Source organism: Haliotis asinina, chromosome 12 (genome assembly GCF_037392515.1).
Source record: "Haliotis asinina isolate JCU_RB_2024 chromosome 12, JCU_Hal_asi_v2, whole genome shotgun sequence".
Lineage (NCBI taxonomy): Eukaryota > Metazoa > Mollusca > Gastropoda > Lepetellida > Haliotidae > Haliotis > Haliotis asinina.
Window position 1 is genome coordinate 17,221,904 of NC_090291.1, and position 19,655 is coordinate 17,241,558.

The 19,655-nt window shown below is 37.8% G+C and overlaps 2 protein-coding genes across 8 annotated transcripts in view; one reads left to right on the forward strand and one right to left on the reverse strand.

Moving 5' to 3' along the window:
* LOC137257702 (WD repeat-containing protein 7-like) overlaps nucleotides 1-5,583 on the reverse strand; it is a 56,932-nt gene extending 51,349 nt beyond the window's left edge. For 4 of the 7 annotated variants that reach the window (XM_067795095.1, XM_067795093.1, XM_067795094.1 and 1 more), the window contains exons 1-5: nucleotides 5,490-5,571; nucleotides 4,094-4,276; nucleotides 2,112-2,218; nucleotides 1,838-1,916; nucleotides 1,046-1,214 (exon numbers count right to left, since the gene is read on the reverse strand). In XM_067795095.1, coding sequence (XP_067651196.1) covers nucleotides 1,046-1,214; nucleotides 1,838-1,916; nucleotides 2,112-2,218; nucleotides 4,094-4,255 — 517 coding nt within the window. In that variant the 5' untranslated portion in view covers nucleotides 4,256-4,276; nucleotides 5,490-5,571. Of the gene's footprint in view, nucleotides 1-1,045; nucleotides 1,215-1,837; nucleotides 1,917-2,111; nucleotides 2,219-4,093; nucleotides 4,277-5,489 lie in introns of all 7 variants that reach the window. The other 3 variants (XM_067795091.1, XM_067795090.1, XM_067795089.1) reach the window with 1 other exon arrangement.
* Nucleotides 5,584-12,252: 6,669 nt separating this feature from the next.
* Nucleotides 12,253-19,105, forward strand: LOC137257877 (transmembrane protein with metallophosphoesterase domain-like). The gene is made up of 5 exons (XM_067795367.1): nucleotides 12,253-12,993; nucleotides 13,677-13,787; nucleotides 14,610-14,778; nucleotides 15,222-15,361; nucleotides 17,311-19,105. Exons 1-5 carry the CDS (start codon nucleotides 12,258-12,260, stop codon nucleotides 17,502-17,504), a joined length of 1,350 nt encoding a protein of 449 aa, XP_067651468.1. The 5' UTR covers nucleotides 12,253-12,257; the 3' UTR covers nucleotides 17,505-19,105.
* Nucleotides 19,106-19,655: the final 550 nt, after the last annotated feature.

Consider the following 19,655-nt stretch of genomic DNA (forward strand, 5'->3'; position numbering starts at 1 on the left):
TTAACATCTTTCTTTGTTCCAGATTCATAAATATAAGAAAAAAGGGTTATCGATCTCTTGTCAGGGTTTTAGAAAAAGGTGTCCTTTATGAAGAGACGTAGTAAAGGAAATAACTGATGTGAAAGGAAAATTTATGGTACAATTTTGAAATCATGTCTCTAAGATAGGTGTATCTCTTGTGAGGTTTTATTCCATTAACCTGTTCACTTTAGTATGGCTAAACTAAGAGCCAAAACTCTGCACTCTTGTCCAGTGAAAAAGCCATGCCTTGGTTTTGTTTCTTTGTTGTTTGACACATTCAGCAATATTCCAGTGAGTGAGTGAGTTTAGTTTTATGCCACGCTCAGCAGTATTCCAGCTATATGGCGGCTGTCAATAAATAATGGAGTGTAGGCCAGACAATCTAGTAATCAACAGCATGACCATCAGTTATTTCAGCGATATCAATACGACATGGATGCATTGCTGAAAACCAATTCTAACTGGGATCTTGATGGGTCAACATAATAACATAATGTTGATTAAGCATATGTACGTAACCGAACCCTAACCCTGACAGCTAGTACAGTGCTATTACTTGTTTTGTGCTTCTAGATCCATTTTTGTTACTATATATCCCGAAACACTTCATCACAAAACAAATTATTGACTTGCTCCAGTGTGTCATATTACTGCTTGACACGTATTAGATGAGTCTACACAGTAAATGCGTTTGTGACATGTAGGCGGGGCATGGAATGTAGACGAATACACTTGGTTGCTACAGGTACATGGGGTAGATTGGGGATTAAGTACGTGCAATACATGCTGACCTTGGCATGAACTCAATGCCGCTTCTGTTTAACATGTGTCCAGTAGTGTGACATAACAATCAAACACTACTCGCACAAGGAAATTGAACTTTTCAATATTGAGACAACAACCCGTTTCCCTCGTTTCAAATGGAATGTTCTGGAGGGCGTTCCCATATATGCAATTAGGATCATTTGTCAAGTCATGGCTCTTCTAATACTTGTCAAGCAGTATAATGATATTTCATTTTTACCTTCTCTTTTTACTGGTCGAAGAACACAGCAAGCACTGATCCAGTCTGGGGCTAGTTTGGAGCACAGCGACCACAACAACTCAAAACTGAGGGGGTCGATGACATGGATTTCTGGGTAGTAGCCATTACACACTAACCGAAGTTCTTTCGAAGAGCGGAATCTGTACGCCTGGGTGTAGAAGAAATATCAAATGTACACCATGTAAGATATTTACTCCACATCATACAGAAAAGTCCCAATTGAAACACTGAAGTCCATAGCAAGTTTTGATAATGGTGGCTGTCTGTCATGAAGTGGACCACCTAATCAACAAAAACAGGGAAGGAGAATCAACTGAGTAATCATTTGTAAACTATGTAAACTATACTAAAGTTTGGGGTAGTTTTCTTTGAGTACAATTTACATAAATGTTTTATTTGTTGTTTATTGTTATCTGTCTGACAGCCTGTAAACATGGTAAATAAATAGTCTTGACCAGACAATCCAGTGTTGATGTTTCGAGGAGCAAATCACATTCAGGGAACAATGACAACAAACTTAGTTCTGGCAGACAACAATAGCAAACCTAAAGAATACAATACAACGAAAATAAAATTTATAACCTTACTATATAATTCTTTTAACGATTACATTGGTCAGTTGTTCTTTCACAGAGTAAAATGCTGTTAGTAAATTGTAAATCATGCTTTTACAGTATCATGGATCATGCTTTCATTTTAAAAATTCAATGTTGCTCATTTGATTTAGGAGGTCAGACATAGCATTTCTGTCAATACACAGACAATACTCACATTGATATCAGTGTGAACTATAGACATCTTTGTGTGTTCAATGCATCGACCATCAGTGATATCCCATAAACACATCTCTCTGAAAAACAGTTTTTGTCTATTACACAATTCCTGTATCATGTGTATATAATCCATAAACAATTGACATTCATCACTTATATTTGCTGAAGATGACAGACATACTTTATTCAACACACTAACAAAGAGATGGGCAATGTGTTTTAGAAATAAGGTATTTCATGTTTCAGACAACATGGTGAAAATATCACCCTACCCATTTTCTGAGGCGCTGACAACATAAGATGTCTGTGGATTGTCTGAGCCGAGGGCCAGGCAGCTAATAGCTGTTGTATGTCCAAACAACATACTCCTTGGATACAGCTGCAAGGATGAATATTAGACCAATAACTGATGTTAGCAAACATTCACATATAGAACATACATATTCAAAATGAGACACTGAATCAGGAAGTTGTAATATCTAATCATAATGATGAGTTTTTTAACAACTTGACAAATTAACATTAGAAATAACTCACGTTTTACAGTTTCTGAAAAGAGGGCTCTTTGCAAACTGTCTGATAGCAAGTCATAAAAAATCTGTGAGTTAAGCTTCACGTTGCTTAGGGGACTCCAGAAATGGGCTTTATACATTGTATCCTATGTGGGGAATAGAACCCAGGTCTTCAGTGATACGAGCACACTATAACCACTGGGCTACCCCATCACCCCTGTAAATTCTGTGCAAATTTGGCATTCTGATATGCATTAACAAGTCAAAACCATAAGAACAAAAGGGAAATTTACATGCTGAATCATTCTGTCAGGTGACACTTCATCTCACATGTCTATGCTTCACTAACCAAGTTTGCCATATCACTCATTAACAGGTCCACACTAGCCTAAAGGTCACATGCAATGTAAAACACAACTTTGCAGATTCTGGTACCTTTCGGTATGCCCAAACAAATCATTAAAAATGCCAATTCAACCTATAAAGTTGAAAAATAAATGCGATGTAAAAAAAAAGCCCGTGAAATCGTAGTTCAAACGTTTCACTAAATTCCACCCAGTGCTGGGGGGAAAACTGGTTTCAACAGCTGTGATGCGCTGCGTCCAAAACGCATGCACAGTGAATAGGTTCGCAGAGCTTGAAACATTATGCATGCCCAGCATCTGAGGTCGTGAGCAGTAGTCTAATCTTGGTTGTGTACACAAACAAGTAAATAATCTACTCGTTACATAAAAAAAACTTGTTGATTGTGGTAAGCAGTCTCTGTCACAGAGAAAGCTCAGTGCCTGGTTTATTCACACCTATACGTCTGTCTGCCTGTCTGCTAAAGACAACATGCAATACACAGCTTCAATCATTGACCACGTGCAATTTGAACTTAACGCCTATCAGACTATACCACATAAAGCAAATAAGTTGATTTATGACTTGTGCACCCGAGTCCCGTGTCTGCCACATTATGTAATTAGGCACGTGTGATACACATGACATGTTTTTATGTCTGTGGGTTGCAAACAAACTGCATTCATTTTTTTTCAGATGACTGGATCTGACAGAAACTGGTGCAAACTCAAGTTTCAAGTCCTGCTTTGTACTTGGACGAATGACAGTTTCCAGACACGCAGTAGTTCACCATCTCTACTGACATGATTTTTGATCAGATTGAGCGCAAATTCAGAGAACAGGTATTTTCCAAACCCAACATCTCTATAAACATTCTTCATGGATAACGACTTGTTTTAGTGTATATGATTTTGTTTGACAACAGTATATGAATCCATACTGAAACGACGCATCAAGTACACAAAAAGAAGTTGTTATCCATAAAGAATCTTACTCTCTTGTGACTGGCTATACTTCTTAAATGCCCATCAAACAGATCATCTTTCTGTACACACAATGAACCCTCAGCATATCAGCAAATGAAACAGTCAATCGGAAGCCGTCGTTACACTTGAGAGCATATGCACCTGCTATGACTGGGTTCGGTCTCCCGAGGGCTTCGTTTCGGGGGAAGTAAGCCCAAGTCCAAAATACTGCACTTTTGAATCGCGATTGTACGCTTATAATTTTGTTTATTTGCTTTTTCAAATGCAATGTATATTATATGTCATGAATAAGTGATAAATGTGTTTTAATTATGTTGGTTGCATGGTTGCATTTTTTGGTTGCATGTGACCTTTAACACAGAAGAAAAGAAATGGTCAGTGATGTAAGCATGTAACATGTGTCAGTGAACACACCTGCCAATTCTCATTGAGGTCCCATATACATATCTGGCCATCATTGCATCCAGTTACAATATTCTTCATATCTGCTGTCATAAGGATGGCAGATATGCAGTGTGTAGGAGCATGCCTGCCCCACAGCACCATGGGCACTGCCAAGTTGCTTGCTGATGACATTATTATCTGCTATGGTATTTTCTGTAAAAGAAGAAAGTTGACAAATAACATATGTCATGATACATCAAAACCAATGTAAATAACTCACAAGAGTTATAAATCATAACCCTACAAAGTTGATGCTGCCATGTCTGCACTAACCTTTGTACGCAGACAAATATAATAAACCTAGGTACGATTAATGCTGAGATAATAAACATGTTTCATGCTGCAAGCAGCAATATTTCATCAACATAACAAATAACATAGCAGGTCATACATAAATAACTGAGGCTTGACTAGAACAAATAAATCAGTTAAAGACTTCAAGTGCAATGTCAAACACTTGCAGGGATACAATGAGGTGAAATCAGTCTTGCCTATGATTCCCATTGGTAAGTAAAATGACAACGATCACGACAATTAACTAAATGGAAAAAACTGGTACGTTTGTTATATTGATAAATGATAAGGGCATCACTATTTTTCTAGATGCTATCATTTCAGCTAGATTTCATGATCTGTGGTGGAAGCAGATTATTGCTGACAGCTACTCAAAACAAAATCTAATCGCTCACAATATGATTTTATCTTCAACAGTCTGAGATCAAACTAGACAAGCTTGCGCTGAGAAGCATTCTGTGTCATTACACAGGACAATGAACCCTGATTCTTGTCTTTCTGTCATGACAATCTAGCATTATTTCTTGTGACATTCACTCTCTGGTGAAACTCAACTAAAAATGTCAAAAAGGTTGACTGGACTGACGCTTTCTAGATATTTTTATAATTCTGTGCCAAACCACAACAACAATAATGAAGACAAGTTCACACAAAGCCCTCTATAAATACATGTGGGTCATTTTCTACCCAAGGACTACTCCGTGGTCTTTTTATCAGGTACATATCAAGATTCCAGATGTGCATGGTTACTATTTGCTCGTGTTGCGTGCGTAAATAAATGCCCAAAACAAGCCTAAGAACCGCAAACGCCCAATCATTCACTATTACAATAAGGAATAGAAAGTCACCGTGACCGGTTGTCTCAATGACACACCAGCGTTAAGTGATTAATTACTACACAGATGTGATCAAGATTAGTGATTCAGTTGAAGATTTGACAACACTGTATAACCTGGTCGTTCAATTCTGATTCCGATAACCATAAACGACAATAAAATGATAAAGATACAAAATTATACGAATTTCAACCTCTATGTCTAATCAACAGAATTCAATTGTCACGTAACCTTACCATACGCCCGCATTCAGCGTCCAAACGAAAGCTCAAGACATTATGAATTCTAATCAGCAGACATCATTTTCAAGCCGAATTACAACCCGGAAGTGCTTGTAGTAAAAGCATACAAAATAGTTCGCTGTAATATATATTCCTTTACTTTTGTGCGTCCATTAAATTGGTCCTAATTTACCAGACATGCAGGTGCATTTCTAGGATTCTCAATGAGATGACATAAATTGTATCTTTAATATCTAATGTAATACGAGCGGAGTAAAATATTGATCTCGAAAGTAGACCACTACATGCATACCGCTAACAAATATATGTCGGGGTACTTGCAGGGGAGATTGCGATTGAATCTGAAACAGCAGAGATTGCCATCAATGTCTTTAAAGTAATAGGTAGAATCGCCAATCCTACTATTAGAGATTGCAGTCAGAGTCTCTATTGGTACAGAGTAACCAATACCACCGTAATCTCTACTAGTAGAAGCCCAAATCCTACTAGTACAGATTGCAAATATACACTACCTATACGCAAGCAATTAATTGTTGAGAAAAAACATGGTACTGTGGTGTACATTGTACATTGTACATTGGTGTAGCATTTTTTGCACATGTACCCATCATGACAGTTCCAAATACCACAGTTCTTGGTAGTCTCCATCTTTATTTGACAGCGGGAATTGACCATCTTAGTATGGTTTATACAGTACACGTGTAATGAACACGTCTCCTTGATGTAAACGCAATGTTGCAACACATTTGTATTTTAATTCCAAATACCACAGTTCTTGGTAGTCTCCATCTTTGTTTGACAGCGGGAATTAACCATCTTAGTATGGTTTATACAGTGCACGTGTAATGAACACGTCTCCTTGATGTAAACGCAATGTTGCAACACATTTGTATTTTAATTTGATATTTTTACAGCGATATGTTAAATGCCTGTTATCTTTAATCCCCTCACTCCTCGCGTCAATTTTGGGAGGTGTATTTCTGAGAGAGAACAAAATAAAAATGTGTTCCTCCCTCATTCAGACAGTCATTGTGTTTTGTTCTTTCGTATGTTTATGAAGGAAACTGTTGAAGGAACCAATCATATAACATAAAACAAAACGCCATCTCCGCACCGCATAACTCTTATGTAGATTCTCTTTTAATGCTTCAGTTTCAGGTTAGAAATATAACTTACACGGGCATTAATAACAAAGGAATTCTTGGAATTATGATAGTTCACGTAATGTTTGTTTTCACCTTGATGTGCTGATGTTTTCACATCCTGGAACAATACAATATTGTGGGAATAATACGTTTGCCAGCTTTCTTTGCTTCAACTGCAAGTGCAAATATTTCTAATAAATAAATAAATAAATAAATAAATAAATAAATAAATAAATAAATAAATAAATAAATAAATAAATAAATAAATAAATAAATAAATAAATAAATAAATAAATAAATAAATAAATAAATAAATAAAACCAAAAAAAACCTCGCAGTTAATATGTTCATTTATACGCACTGTGATAGTGTCTATTTCAGGACAGGCATCATCCAAATATTTCTAAAATGCCCAAACTATGTAACCAAGCCACATGAGACTTATTGTTATTATTTAATCTGCATTCTTAATTTTTATCACTACCACAGCGTACAGTATCTTGTCAGCTACCTTGTTCCTCTTTGTCACTTCCATTAATTACTGTATACATTTATGGCCTTTATTGATCACCCCCCTTGGCTGTGTCTATCATAATATCAACTATAGAAAGAAGAGTTATTGTTTTTCTATCTGTCGACTGTCCAAAAATTAAGAATTCAGATTAAATAATAACAAATAAGTCGCATGTGACTGGGTTACATAGTTTGGGGATTTTAGAAATATTTGGATGGTGGCTGTCCTGAAATAGACACTATAACAGCAATATATAACATATGTTTCATCTAGGGTTACTCTTTCTGAGTAAAGTACACCTGGAGACCTCGGTGGAAAAATGGGTGGGGTGGCTGATTAGGTGCCCGAATATGAGCACGTGGGTTCGAATCTTCTTGGATCCCATCCTTACAAAAGTACAAAATCGGTACTTTTCTGAAAAAGTGTAATCCCAAATATAAAATACACTCCCCAAAAAGAAACGAAACGCACAAGCCATTGTAGAAAGTTTTAATGTGTTAGTTTGAGCGATTATTTCATGTAATTTCCACGGTGTAAGGTGAATATTCACACGAAAGAGTTCAACAATACAACAGCGGCTTTTCTGTTCACTTGAGTACACAAGATGGCGTCAAAGTCAGTACTTTTTATGGCCACCATTGGCAGCAATTACATGTCTGCACCGTCTCTGATAAGTCGACGACTACTTCTAGAACTTGCGCAATTCTTCACAGACCCCCCTGTCTTTGTGAAGATCAAAGCTTAAACAAAAGTATGAAAAATGAGAGAGCCCCGACTTCGCAGTGCAATACATCAATATGTAATCGCACTGTGAAGCATTTTTGGTCGAGGGTCATCTAAACAAATAAACATTTTCAAATATTTAATCCTTGCAAAGGCACGAGGGCCTGTGGAAATATTCCCCACTCCTTTTGCAATGCGATGGGTAGTTGTTGTGTCCAAGGCATGTTTTGACGTTGATGAAAACGTCGATCGAGTTCATCCAATAGGTGTTCTACTGGGCTTAGATCTGATGATCGGGGATGACATGGCAAACATTGACATTAGTGCCATTAGAAGTGCTCTGTGTGGAGTAACGTTGTCACTCTGGAACAACTCCCTCTGCCGGTCCCTAACTGGAAGCACGTGAAGTGCAAGGACTTCGTTGATTTACCAATTTCCTGACAAATCCCCCTGAACCACCACTAAATCAAAACCCTGTGTGCTGGATATCGTAACTCACACAGCGACACCGATTCAGTCGACCTGTCGAATGCAGTTTGGGGCAAGACATTCATTTCTCCGACAGGAAACACACTGTCTTCCATCTCGCCGATGAAGAAGATACCGTGATTCATCTATGAACCAGACTCACGTCTAGTTTCTAAGGTTCCAGTTCCGTACTCTAAGACACCACGATAACCAATTGCGCCGAAAGAGGTTTCTCAAAACAGGAATGACAACCAGCCTTCTTGGTCGAATACCCATTCACGGAATCGATTCCTGGTAGTTTGGACGGAAATGTTTCTCAAACCAGGGATGCGTTGTGCAGTCTCCACGCCTGTGGCAAGACGACGACACAGTTGAACTGCAGCGGTTCTAGGCTTAGATGGTTCCTCTTCGACGGCTTCTTGGGAAATCTTTGGCGAAAACCACATAAAATGGCCTAAAAACCTGTTTACCACAATGTTTCCACCTATGTTTTCTACGTACTCATACCACCACGCCATCCAGTGGGAAGACTCTGAGAACTGGATTTAGGATAGGACTGTACTTTACTGAGACAGCTTATTCCAAAATGTAACCCGTGTTACACTTCGCCTCCACTTGCATCGTTATGTACGCGAAAGTCCTGTCCAACAACAACTGGTGTCAAAGCAGCCACAGACATCAACAAAGTGCACCCAACAATCAACCGTGACGCGGGTATAGGGCCACAGAATGTAAATTTTGCTCCATTCAGTCAACTTACACACACGCATGTGAACATGAATGCTATATACCCCCGTCTGTTCATTACCTTGTTCAGGGATACTCTACATATAGGCTCCCTGCCTTGTTTGAAACTTTGAAACTTTCGCACAATTTGAGCAAGTTTGTTTACTATAAATAAATACAAAGGAAGGTGTATGTAAAAATGGACAACTGTTAGAAATATTTAATGATAAAGTATTTTCAGGAACGCACATACAATCAGGGAGCCTATATAGAGGGGAAGATGAAACTCCTCGAAAAGCCCCTGAACGTATGTCTCGGGTCGTTACGTAACCAGTTTAGCCAATATGGTGACAGCGTAGTATTTAAGATTCAACCTGGTGTATTTTCAACAGCTGATTAAGTTCACCGAGTGTTGTAACAACTGAAATCCTACATGTAGGAGATAGGTTAACTATCTCGTAACTTCAGTTTAAGTCAAATAATTAGTATTAGTGTCCGTATTAGGACCGTAGATTTGTAATAAAGTTTCAAGTCGGTATGCTATAGATCACTGGTTCCTATTCTCGATTCACCGCGAAGATTGACTAATTGTGTCGATAAAAACTTCTTCTACACATTCGTTTAATTATTAGAAGGAAAACATACCTTTAGTTGAAAGGTATTTGCAAGTAAAAGTGACAGTTTTATGACTTGAAATATTGCTAAGGTGTAATTGAGGTGTGTGAAAAAAATGACATATCGCTGATCTGTTCTGATCCGCCATTAAAATGCGATACGCAGTTGTTTGAGTATTCCTAGCTACTTCCTCAAAAAAATCTTTCACATAAACCTTTAATTCTGACGAGGGGAATATACTATCAGGTGAAATGTGTTTGCAAGTAATAGTGATAGTTTCATAATCTAAAGAAAGATATTAGGGTGTATTTGAGGTGTGTAAAAAATGTGACATATCGCCGATCTGCTCTGATCCGCTGTTGAAATACTACACGCCGTTGTTTGAGTGTTTCTAGTTATTGCTACAAAAAACATCTTTCACATACACCTTTAATTCTGACGAGGGGAATATACTATCAGGTGAAATGTGTTTGCAAGTAATAGTGATAGTTTCATAATCTAAAGAAAGATATTAGGGTGTATTTGAGGTGTGTAAAAAATGTGACATATCGCCGATCTGCTCTGATCCGCTGTTGAAATACTACACGCCGTTGTTTGAGTGTTTCTAGTTATTGCTACAAAAAACATCTTTCACATACACCTTTAATTCTGACGAGGGGAATATACTATCAGGTGAAATGTGTTTGCAAGTAATAGTGATAGTTTCATAATCCAAAACAAAATGTTCGGGTGTATTTGAGGTGTGTGAAAACTATGGCATATCGCCGATCTGATCTGATTCGTCATTGATGCTTGAGGGTTATAGTTCCCTAACTTCTTTCTTTCTTGTTGATCTTATCATTTGACAAAACTGGAAAGGTGTTTTAGAACGCTTTGTGACAGTTTTACACCTTATTTTTGAGGGCAATGTTACAGTGTCAGTTAACATTTTGTTAATGCCCATTCCATTCCCCACATGCGATAAGTTATCTAAATTAATTATTAATGTAAACAAAAATGTCTCAAAGTAGATTTTTCAATAGGACAGCTGATGTTGACGTTAATGTTTTGGGAGGGAAGGCCGCGGTGTAACATGCTTCATATCCGCAGGCAGAGGAGTTAGTGTTCCTCCATAGCATTTGCTCATTCGTCTTGGTAATACGACACACTTTTGTGTTATCATAACTAACTGTAACACGGGGTTAGTTGGGTGTTAATTGTGTTGTAAGGTCTAATTCTGTCTATCACTACCGCATTGCACATTGCCTTGTTGCCACCCTGTACAATCATGCACCATCATGTCACTCTCGATCATTAATAACCATATGTGGCATTTATATGGCCTTTATTGGTCACCCCCTTGGTTGTGTCAGTCATCACATCAACGGTACAAGGAAGTGCTATTCTTTCTCTATCTATACATTGTTGAGTCTTTGCCTCTCAACTGTTGTAAGAAAACTGCTCACATCTATGGTGAAAAAGTGGAGTCCGGTATGCTGACAGTCTGTATATATGCCGCTCGTAGTAAACGCCCTGGGGTTGAGCTGGAACTCTGCTCACCTCTTTCATGTATTCTAAGTCTTTATATATCAGAAATTTACTACAGAAATTTGAACTGAACGATGCCTTCGTCAACATACACTTCAACTGACTTGGGGGGAGGGGATGGGGGTACATGCTTCCACAGAGGCTTGTAATGCTAAAAACTGTCATCAAGGTATATATTGTCCCTAATGGGGTATTGCTTTTATATAGTACTAATACCCCATTAGGGACAATATATACCTTGATGGCAGTTTTTAGCGTTACAAGCCCCTGTGCATGCCTTTTCATAAAAATAATTATCATCCCCGTAGCCATAATTTATGATGGGTACATTACTAACACTTATTACTCGCCCGTTGAAGATACTGCAGTGTAATATTTTAATGGCAATATTGCACTAGTGTAATACCGCTTGACTTAAGACGTCAAAATGGTTCAAAGTTGCGACGTCACAATGCTAATGCCTATGTTGCAATTTTACTAGCCCTTGTTTGACACGGAAAGCTGAGAGTGGTCACACTGTATGGAATTTGGCGGTAGTTTCTGTCAATTTATGTTGACGAGTAATAAACAGAATTCTAAACTCGCTTCCGTGAAATGTCATTTTTATTAATCCCGTTAAAGATGTAGTATCTTTATACCAAATCATTAACTCGTTTAATAAAAATGATATTACACGGAAGGTCGTTTAGTATCCTCTATCTATAGGATAGGGGTCTCCATTCACAAAGCGATCGTAGCGCCAAGACACTCGTGAGTCTATGATATAGTAGGGGTATTAAGGGGCCCTGCAACTCAGTTGCTCACACCACTGACCATGCACATTTTGCAGCACGTCCACAACATTGATCTGTATTTATCTCCCTTTGATTATTACCCCTTACAACAAAGTTGTTGGGCTCATTTAGTCAGCCTGATATTACTGTATGCCTATCGTATTGGCGTACAACTTCAGTATGCTTTGACATACATGAAAACGTAGATTATGAAACATCGTATATGTATAGATGTATTTTGAATTTCACAAGGGAAATATATATACACAACATGGATGCCTCCCTCGGTACGAAGGTAGCAGCCGCCTTGGCGGTTCTGGTTGCCGTCATTCTGGGCGAGCTGTATGTCTTGTCTCTTCATTGGGAAAGAAAGGCTAGACTGTTGAGATTGCAGTTCGTCATTTTAATACAAGCATTCCTGACTCTTCTCTCCAGATTTGTGTGGAACAACTTCTCGACTGTGTTAGATAAGGCACCACAAAAGGAAGGGCTAAGATATGACAAATGTTCGGATAAAGATAATTATCAGAAGGACGTGATTCAACCAAATCTCAAGAAGTGGACAATATGGAGGATTTTTCTTATAACCTACTTAGGATCATGCCACATCAGTTACTTGATGAACTTTTATTTCATAGGTCGAGAACCGTATCTTATAGCATACAGTTGTTACGCGGCACTTGGGCTGTTGTTTCAGATAGTGACAGGTTTAGTGTTTGTGAAGGTTGTTACGTTTTGTTTAAGAAACATATTTAAAAGTAAAGCCGTCTTTTCAAAGCAGCGAAAATTACAGCTTGTACTTATTTATGCTATTCTTTTTTGGACATATGGTCTCTATAATGCTGCTAGTGCTCCTGTTGTGAAAGAAGTCCCCATTCCAGTCAAAGGATTGCCTGCATCTCTTGATGGATTCAGAATTGTACAAATATCTGACATTCATCTTGGACCAACTGTTGGAAGATGGAGACTTACTCGCATAGTAAATATCATTAATGAGCTGGATGCAGGTAAATCTGAAATTAAAACAATGACGATAAGACAATAAATCAGTGTAGCTTAAAAGTGAGTGAGTGAGTGAGGTTTTATGTCACTTTTAGCAATATTCCAGCAATATCATGGCAGGGGACGTTAGAAAAGCACTCTTAAAACACAGCACCCTATGACAACAACATGTGGAGAGGACCTTCTGCCAAAGGTCCTATGTTCCATGTTTTGCCTAAAGAATTTTATAAATGCGATTGAAAGTGTATAGATATAAGTAATATCTCTAATTGGTCAGTTAAATACTTGTGTAAGGGGTACAACACTGTAGGACCGAAGGATCAACTCTTCACCGTCATTTTCATTACAAACTGCAGCCAATAAACCAAACTCATTTATTGCAAAAGATGTCCCATGATAGATAGTGTTTCGAGTCTATATCATTTTCCATGATATTCATGAGCCTTCTAATGCCGGAGATGTTTATCCAGTTTATGTAGAGAGAAAAAGGACATATGGTGTTTCTATCCTCCAGACATGTATCATGAAAATACTGCTTTGAATCAAACAACTCTGTCCCATATAATGTTGGGATATCAAATGATATCATGTTGAAAGGTTTTTGTATTTTTCCAAAATGTTTTCATCCAGTCTTCAGCATGTTGATGGCAATTTGATTATTTATTGGCATGATTTCATCTCCTTTCAGATGTTGTTGTGATGACTGGAGATCTTGTTGATGGAAGTGTTGCAAGCCTCAAGGAAGCAGTGGAACCTGTTAAGGAAATTCAGTCCACGTTTGGGAAATATTTTATTACAGGTACAGTCTGTATGTTTGTGACAGTAATTACAATGTACTTTGTCTATATCAGTTGATGTTTTTCTTGAAGCTCTCATGCCAACATATTTTGGAGAGTTTATCAGAAGGGTTGTATGATGTTCTTCATCAACCATGCTCATCATGAGAGACAACTAATGACACTGGGTGGACAGGCTTGTTGACCTGGTAGGTGCATTTCAACCTATCCCATGTGTACCTTGATGCCCAAATTATCCTTTTAACAGACCACTGTCACAAAGTTGGAATATGGCTGAGTGTAGCTTCATGTGACCCCTCTTTGCATGCCTAATGTTCCTCTGATGCTGACATTGCCTGTGCCAATTACTTGGGAGTCCTTACAGTCCCAGTGTATTTTAGGCTGGTACACAGGCTTGTTGTATGAACTAAAGTAAGCCAGTCTTATAAGACCACAAATATGTGCATGTGACTCTGGGTTTGGACTAGTGATTGAGAGTCAGTGAATGCTACTGAAACACACCTGTGGTCAAAAATAATTAAATTATAATTTGGATAATCATGCATTAAAATTACCAATTTTGTCATGTTGTCTGAAAATATTTGTTTGACAATTTATACAGCTTCAGACCCTAGTCTGACAGCGCAAAGCAAATGAAGTGTTATGTCTTTTCTTAACTGTTAGTAATAGCAAGTAAGAGTCCTAAAAACCTAAAAATCTACAGAAAATGATGCCCATGGCCAACGTTAACCAGTCAATTCAAGAGCAGTGGGCACTAACTGTAGAGGGTTTGTTTGTTTTGCTTGTATGTTTGTTTTCCAATCTGTTATCTTTTTCTCTTTCAGGCAATCATGAGTACTATACAGGCGATGTAGACAATTGGTTCTCTCACCTCCATGGTCTCGGCTTTATTGTACTACACAACAGTAATGTCAGACTTCCCAGTGAGAAACTACCCACCAACCAACAAATATGTCTTGCTGGGACAGACGATATTGATGCTTTAAGGATAGGGTAAGGGACAAAGGATAAAGTCCTAAATTCATGCCTTACCTTGTAAAATACATTCCTGGTTACCATGGTTATCCATGCTAATCAAAACACATGGAAAAAGTGGAGACCTGCTCAAAAACCTGATAATCTAACACTAAGACATGAGAATGGTATTTCACAGGGGAATAGAAAGCTAGAGGCTGTAATGCTCAGTTGTACATTTTTGAATGCATTGTTAATGTACCTTTAAATTTTATGCATTAATGGTGACAGTAGGTGAAGATGACATGCAGGTAAAATTCATAATCTTTGGTTGAAGTATTCAAGTATGATGATATGAGGTTGCTAACTAATAAATACACCGCAGGATCTTCCTGAAATGATGTGTAAAATCTACCATAAATGGTAAAAGAAATTCATATATAATATGCAGGTGATTTGACATCTTTGGTTTAAACATTCAGGTATGGTGATCACGGGATGAAACTAGATGATGCTCTGGGGTCATGTGATCCAAGTCAGCCAGTAATTCTGCTTGCCCATCAACCGAAGGCAGCCAAGACTGCTTTGGACTCCAAATACAGAGTTGATGTTGTCCTGTCAGGTAGCCATTTTTTCAGAGTGCTTTCTCACAAGCATCTAGGATGCTTAGGATACTATTATACTGTAAATCATTAAATTTTGCGAGCATGATATTTTTGTGAAAATTGCGAATGACTTGAGCTTGCAAAAATATCATGACGCAATTTGCTGGTAGAATGCAATGAATAATCAGCAAACAACCTGTCCTATATTCGCTTAAATCTAGACAATACATATATTAAGCAACATGTCACTTGTCAAACAATGGATACCTGAACAAATGTCACTCAATCAGTACATCCGATAGTCCAGACAGGCGCCAACACACATTTCTTAGAGACTGTTTGAAAGGCCGAGACCATCCAGCAGGCGTGGATAGGTTTCATGACACTTATCTGGAGATCAACAGCTTCGCCGACACTGACTAAACTGGTCCTTCATCAGTGCCAATTTATTAGAGTCATTCCATTTAATTTAATCCCTTTGAACTGTTTTAAGCTTATCTGGCCTATGCAGCAAATGTTGCTTTTAGGAAAACATCATGGATTGCATACATGCGGAAGTACTCGACTGAATGGTGTTCAAGATTAGCGGCAAACTTTAATATGTGATTGGATTTACTTCAGATAAACCTTTCAGATGCAAGTAAGCTTTGAAACTGTCAAACTAAACTATGTTTTGAGAATTTGCCAAGTCACAAAAATGTTGTGACGCAAAAATGTCTTGATTTACAGTAATTATTCATTGGACATGCTGGATGGTATGACCAAAAATGTACTTGACTCCTGAGATTCTTGAGGGGCATATAGAGTTCGGTGAATATACAAAACAAGTATATGGATGGGAACGTCTTATTTATTGTAGAACACAACATTTCTGGGCGACTTCCTGCCCCTACTTCAAGTGAAGGAAAGCCCTCATATTAGTGGTGGTGGGGTGTCCTAGTGGTCAATATGTTCGCTGGTCACACTGAAGACCTGGGTTTGATTTCCCACCCCACATGGGTTCATTGTGTGAAGCCCATTTCTTGTGTCACCTTCTGTGATATTTCTGGAATTTTGATAAGCTGGTCAGCTGCCATAATCTGAAGGGCTCAAATTCATGAAACTAACTAATTCCGGAGTATGCCATGTTTGGGAACTAAGGAGAACTTCTGCTTATGCAATTTATTTTTCATAAATTCCTGTCATAGACCATAAATAAAGGACACAGTAAGACTTGAGCTCACCGTTTACTCCAGCCATTCTTTCTAGTTACCTTCTGTCTACTTGATGAGAATTGACTCTATGCAGTCAGTAACAGTAGAATGTGATGTTGTCAAACATGCTTGTCTGAAGTAAAAGTGTGGTTTTCATTTTGCATTTGTGGAGAACCTTGGATAACTCAAATTTTTAGACGAGTCTCTTCAATTTTGACACAACAAGACCTATGGTATATTACCATAGATTTTTAGGACAAGAACAAGCAGTCTGGAGAAGGGGCTTGCCTTAGGCCTAACACAAATATGATGTGGTTCCGATTAGTCGACTGATCATTGAATTCTGGTACCGACCCTATATTTTTTCAAGTGGTATGACTAAATTAAGCTTTCAAATACCTCTGATTTTTCCTTTCACCAACAGACATTGGTCATTCTGATAGTGAAAGTCGATATGATAGCTTCAAGCTTGAATGAATAATGAATTTACTCCTCTAAAAAATGTAAAAAGTACAATGAAAATCCTACCTACCCATCCTAAGTTTTAACATGTTTAAAGATGTGTAATCAGAATCACAACAATTTCTTTTTTGATTTGGCCTTACCTACGCTAATATATTGTAGGTCTCCTCAACTGGACAATGTTTGACTGCACATGTATTGTCAGTGAGTGCACAGTAACTGTCACCATAATCCTGCTATGGAGACAAGAATACCTCATGTGCTGACACCAATGACTCATGTCTCAAGTGTTTCACTATCACTCTTTACAGGTCACACTCATGGAGGACAGTTCTTCCCAGTGATCATTGGAGCTTATTTCTTAAATCCCTTCTTTTACGGACTGTATCGTTATGGTGAATCCAGTCATGTGTACGTGTCGATGGGTACACAGTATTGGGGCATCCCTGTCAGGATCGGAACAACAATGGAAGTCACAAAGATAATACTCACTGAAGCTCAGTGATATTATGCATGTACGGGTAGATGTTTGCATTTAATATAACATAAGTAAAATAATGAGAGTGTGTTTGAGTGAGCATCTGGGATCACAAATGAAGGTGTAGATGTTTAAACATGGTTTAAGAATGTCTTGTTCGAAGTTTTTGTCACTGAGTCATATTGTTCCATGGTAGTAAGTACATTTTACAACCAGTAAAGGTTTGACATGTCACTTTAACAGTTATGTGACAAATGTCATTACTCAGCATAATGGATGACATGTATTTCATATGACATATATTCCACTTCTGTTTACACATTTATAATGCCATGACAATAGATTCTTACAATAATTAACTAAACTTTACATTTTATTGCATTTTGTGATTTTCACATTGAATTATACATTCCATTACACTACAAACTATGTCACTGTGAGCATATCTTGTTCTTGATAATTGATATGAAATTGATTACATTACCAGATTGGTCCAGTCTCATTAGAGTTTGATCTGTACATCAGCATGAAGATTGATGCCACACATTAGAAGATCACATTAGGTAAACGTCAGTGGTGGTGGGGTAGCCTACTGGTCAGTATGTTCACTTGTCACACTGAAGACCTGGGTTTGTTTTCCCACCCCACATGGGTACATTGTGTGAAGCCCATTTCTTGTGTCACCTACTGTGATATTGCTGGACTTTTGCTAAAAGTTGCATAAACCCAACTTACTTGGCTAACATTAAGTAGAGCTTAACCAGACAGTGTGATGTGCAAGTTCTTTAGCCAGTTTTGTAAGTTGCATTTTGCAAATGATCTTCACTGCTGATGTCTGCTGATTAAGATTTCTTCAGTCACTACATATGCGCCAAGAAAAAAAAAATCATGCAAACGAGTACATTGTATTGGTCTGCTTGGATTCTATGTTGAACAAGGCCCAGGATATCATGGCAGATCACCACATGTCAACCCGTCTATTGTTTTGTTTCTGATATTTCAGTTACCGCACGGAGACATTTGATTTTTAGTCAGCAATTGAAAATTTTAAGAATTTTCTTTGAAATGTGGAGAGTACGTTTTAGGACTATCTAAAGCTGCACAGTTCTGTTCAGAGAATCCAACATGCTTGTTGGACAGTTGTTTTGTGTGTGTGGAACATTTTATGAACATATTGTCTACAAGTGGGATCAAACCAAACTACAGTTAGCATGATCCAGTACATGTGCCTTTCAGGATAAACAATGTTCCTGTACCAAATGTGTATCAGGTACTTTTGTAATCTTGGATCTTTATCAAAGGAGGTAATTTCAAATGAAGGTACTTTAATTCCCAATTAATTAAATGTAGGTGCAAGCATTATATATTTTTCAAGTATGTAATGTTACTATATTTTGTTTGTGGACTCTAACTTGAAGAATGCAGGTGAGCTACAGTGCTTTGTGATTATGATACTTCTGCATATTCACCTTACACAGTGATCCTGTTGACACAGAATATATTTTAAAATATCATGTATCCATGTGAATGGTTTGTTGATCCTTATGTAATTTTCTTTTGTTCATTGTTGCAGAATTATTTTTCCATGTATTTTATGTTTGATTTCAATGAAGTTTTACACCACCTCAGATGAATTGTGATTTCTTCTGGTTGACATATATGAGATGACATCCCAAATCACCATCAGGCATGAAGAGTTGAGTGCTGTTTTCTTCTGTAACATCAGCTGTTGTCCAGATACATGATGGCAGTGTACAGTGCACACTGTTGAATTCGGAATGGCTTCGGACCGACTAAAAAGTCCGAATTAGACTGCAGTCTGAGTTACACAGACATTTCCCATAAAGAAGGATTACATTGTGACTGTAGGTTCAGTTTGGTATATACAGCAATCCAAGAATGATAGAGTCCTGAGTTGGACAGAGTATGTAGCCACTGAGTATGTGGACAGAGTATGTAGTCAATATTTTCTGCAGTTATGGAAGTATATATGTAAAATCTATTGTGTAGAGTCTCGAAATCTGCATAAAATGCTAAGACATATATTCATAAAATACACAGGTCAACAATGACTACCTCACTTGCCTGTTTTAACGATTAACACACAAGATAAGTGGAAGTGTTTTGAAATCACTGCCACTTTCAAGCACAACAGCAATGGTACATATGAAGTAGAAA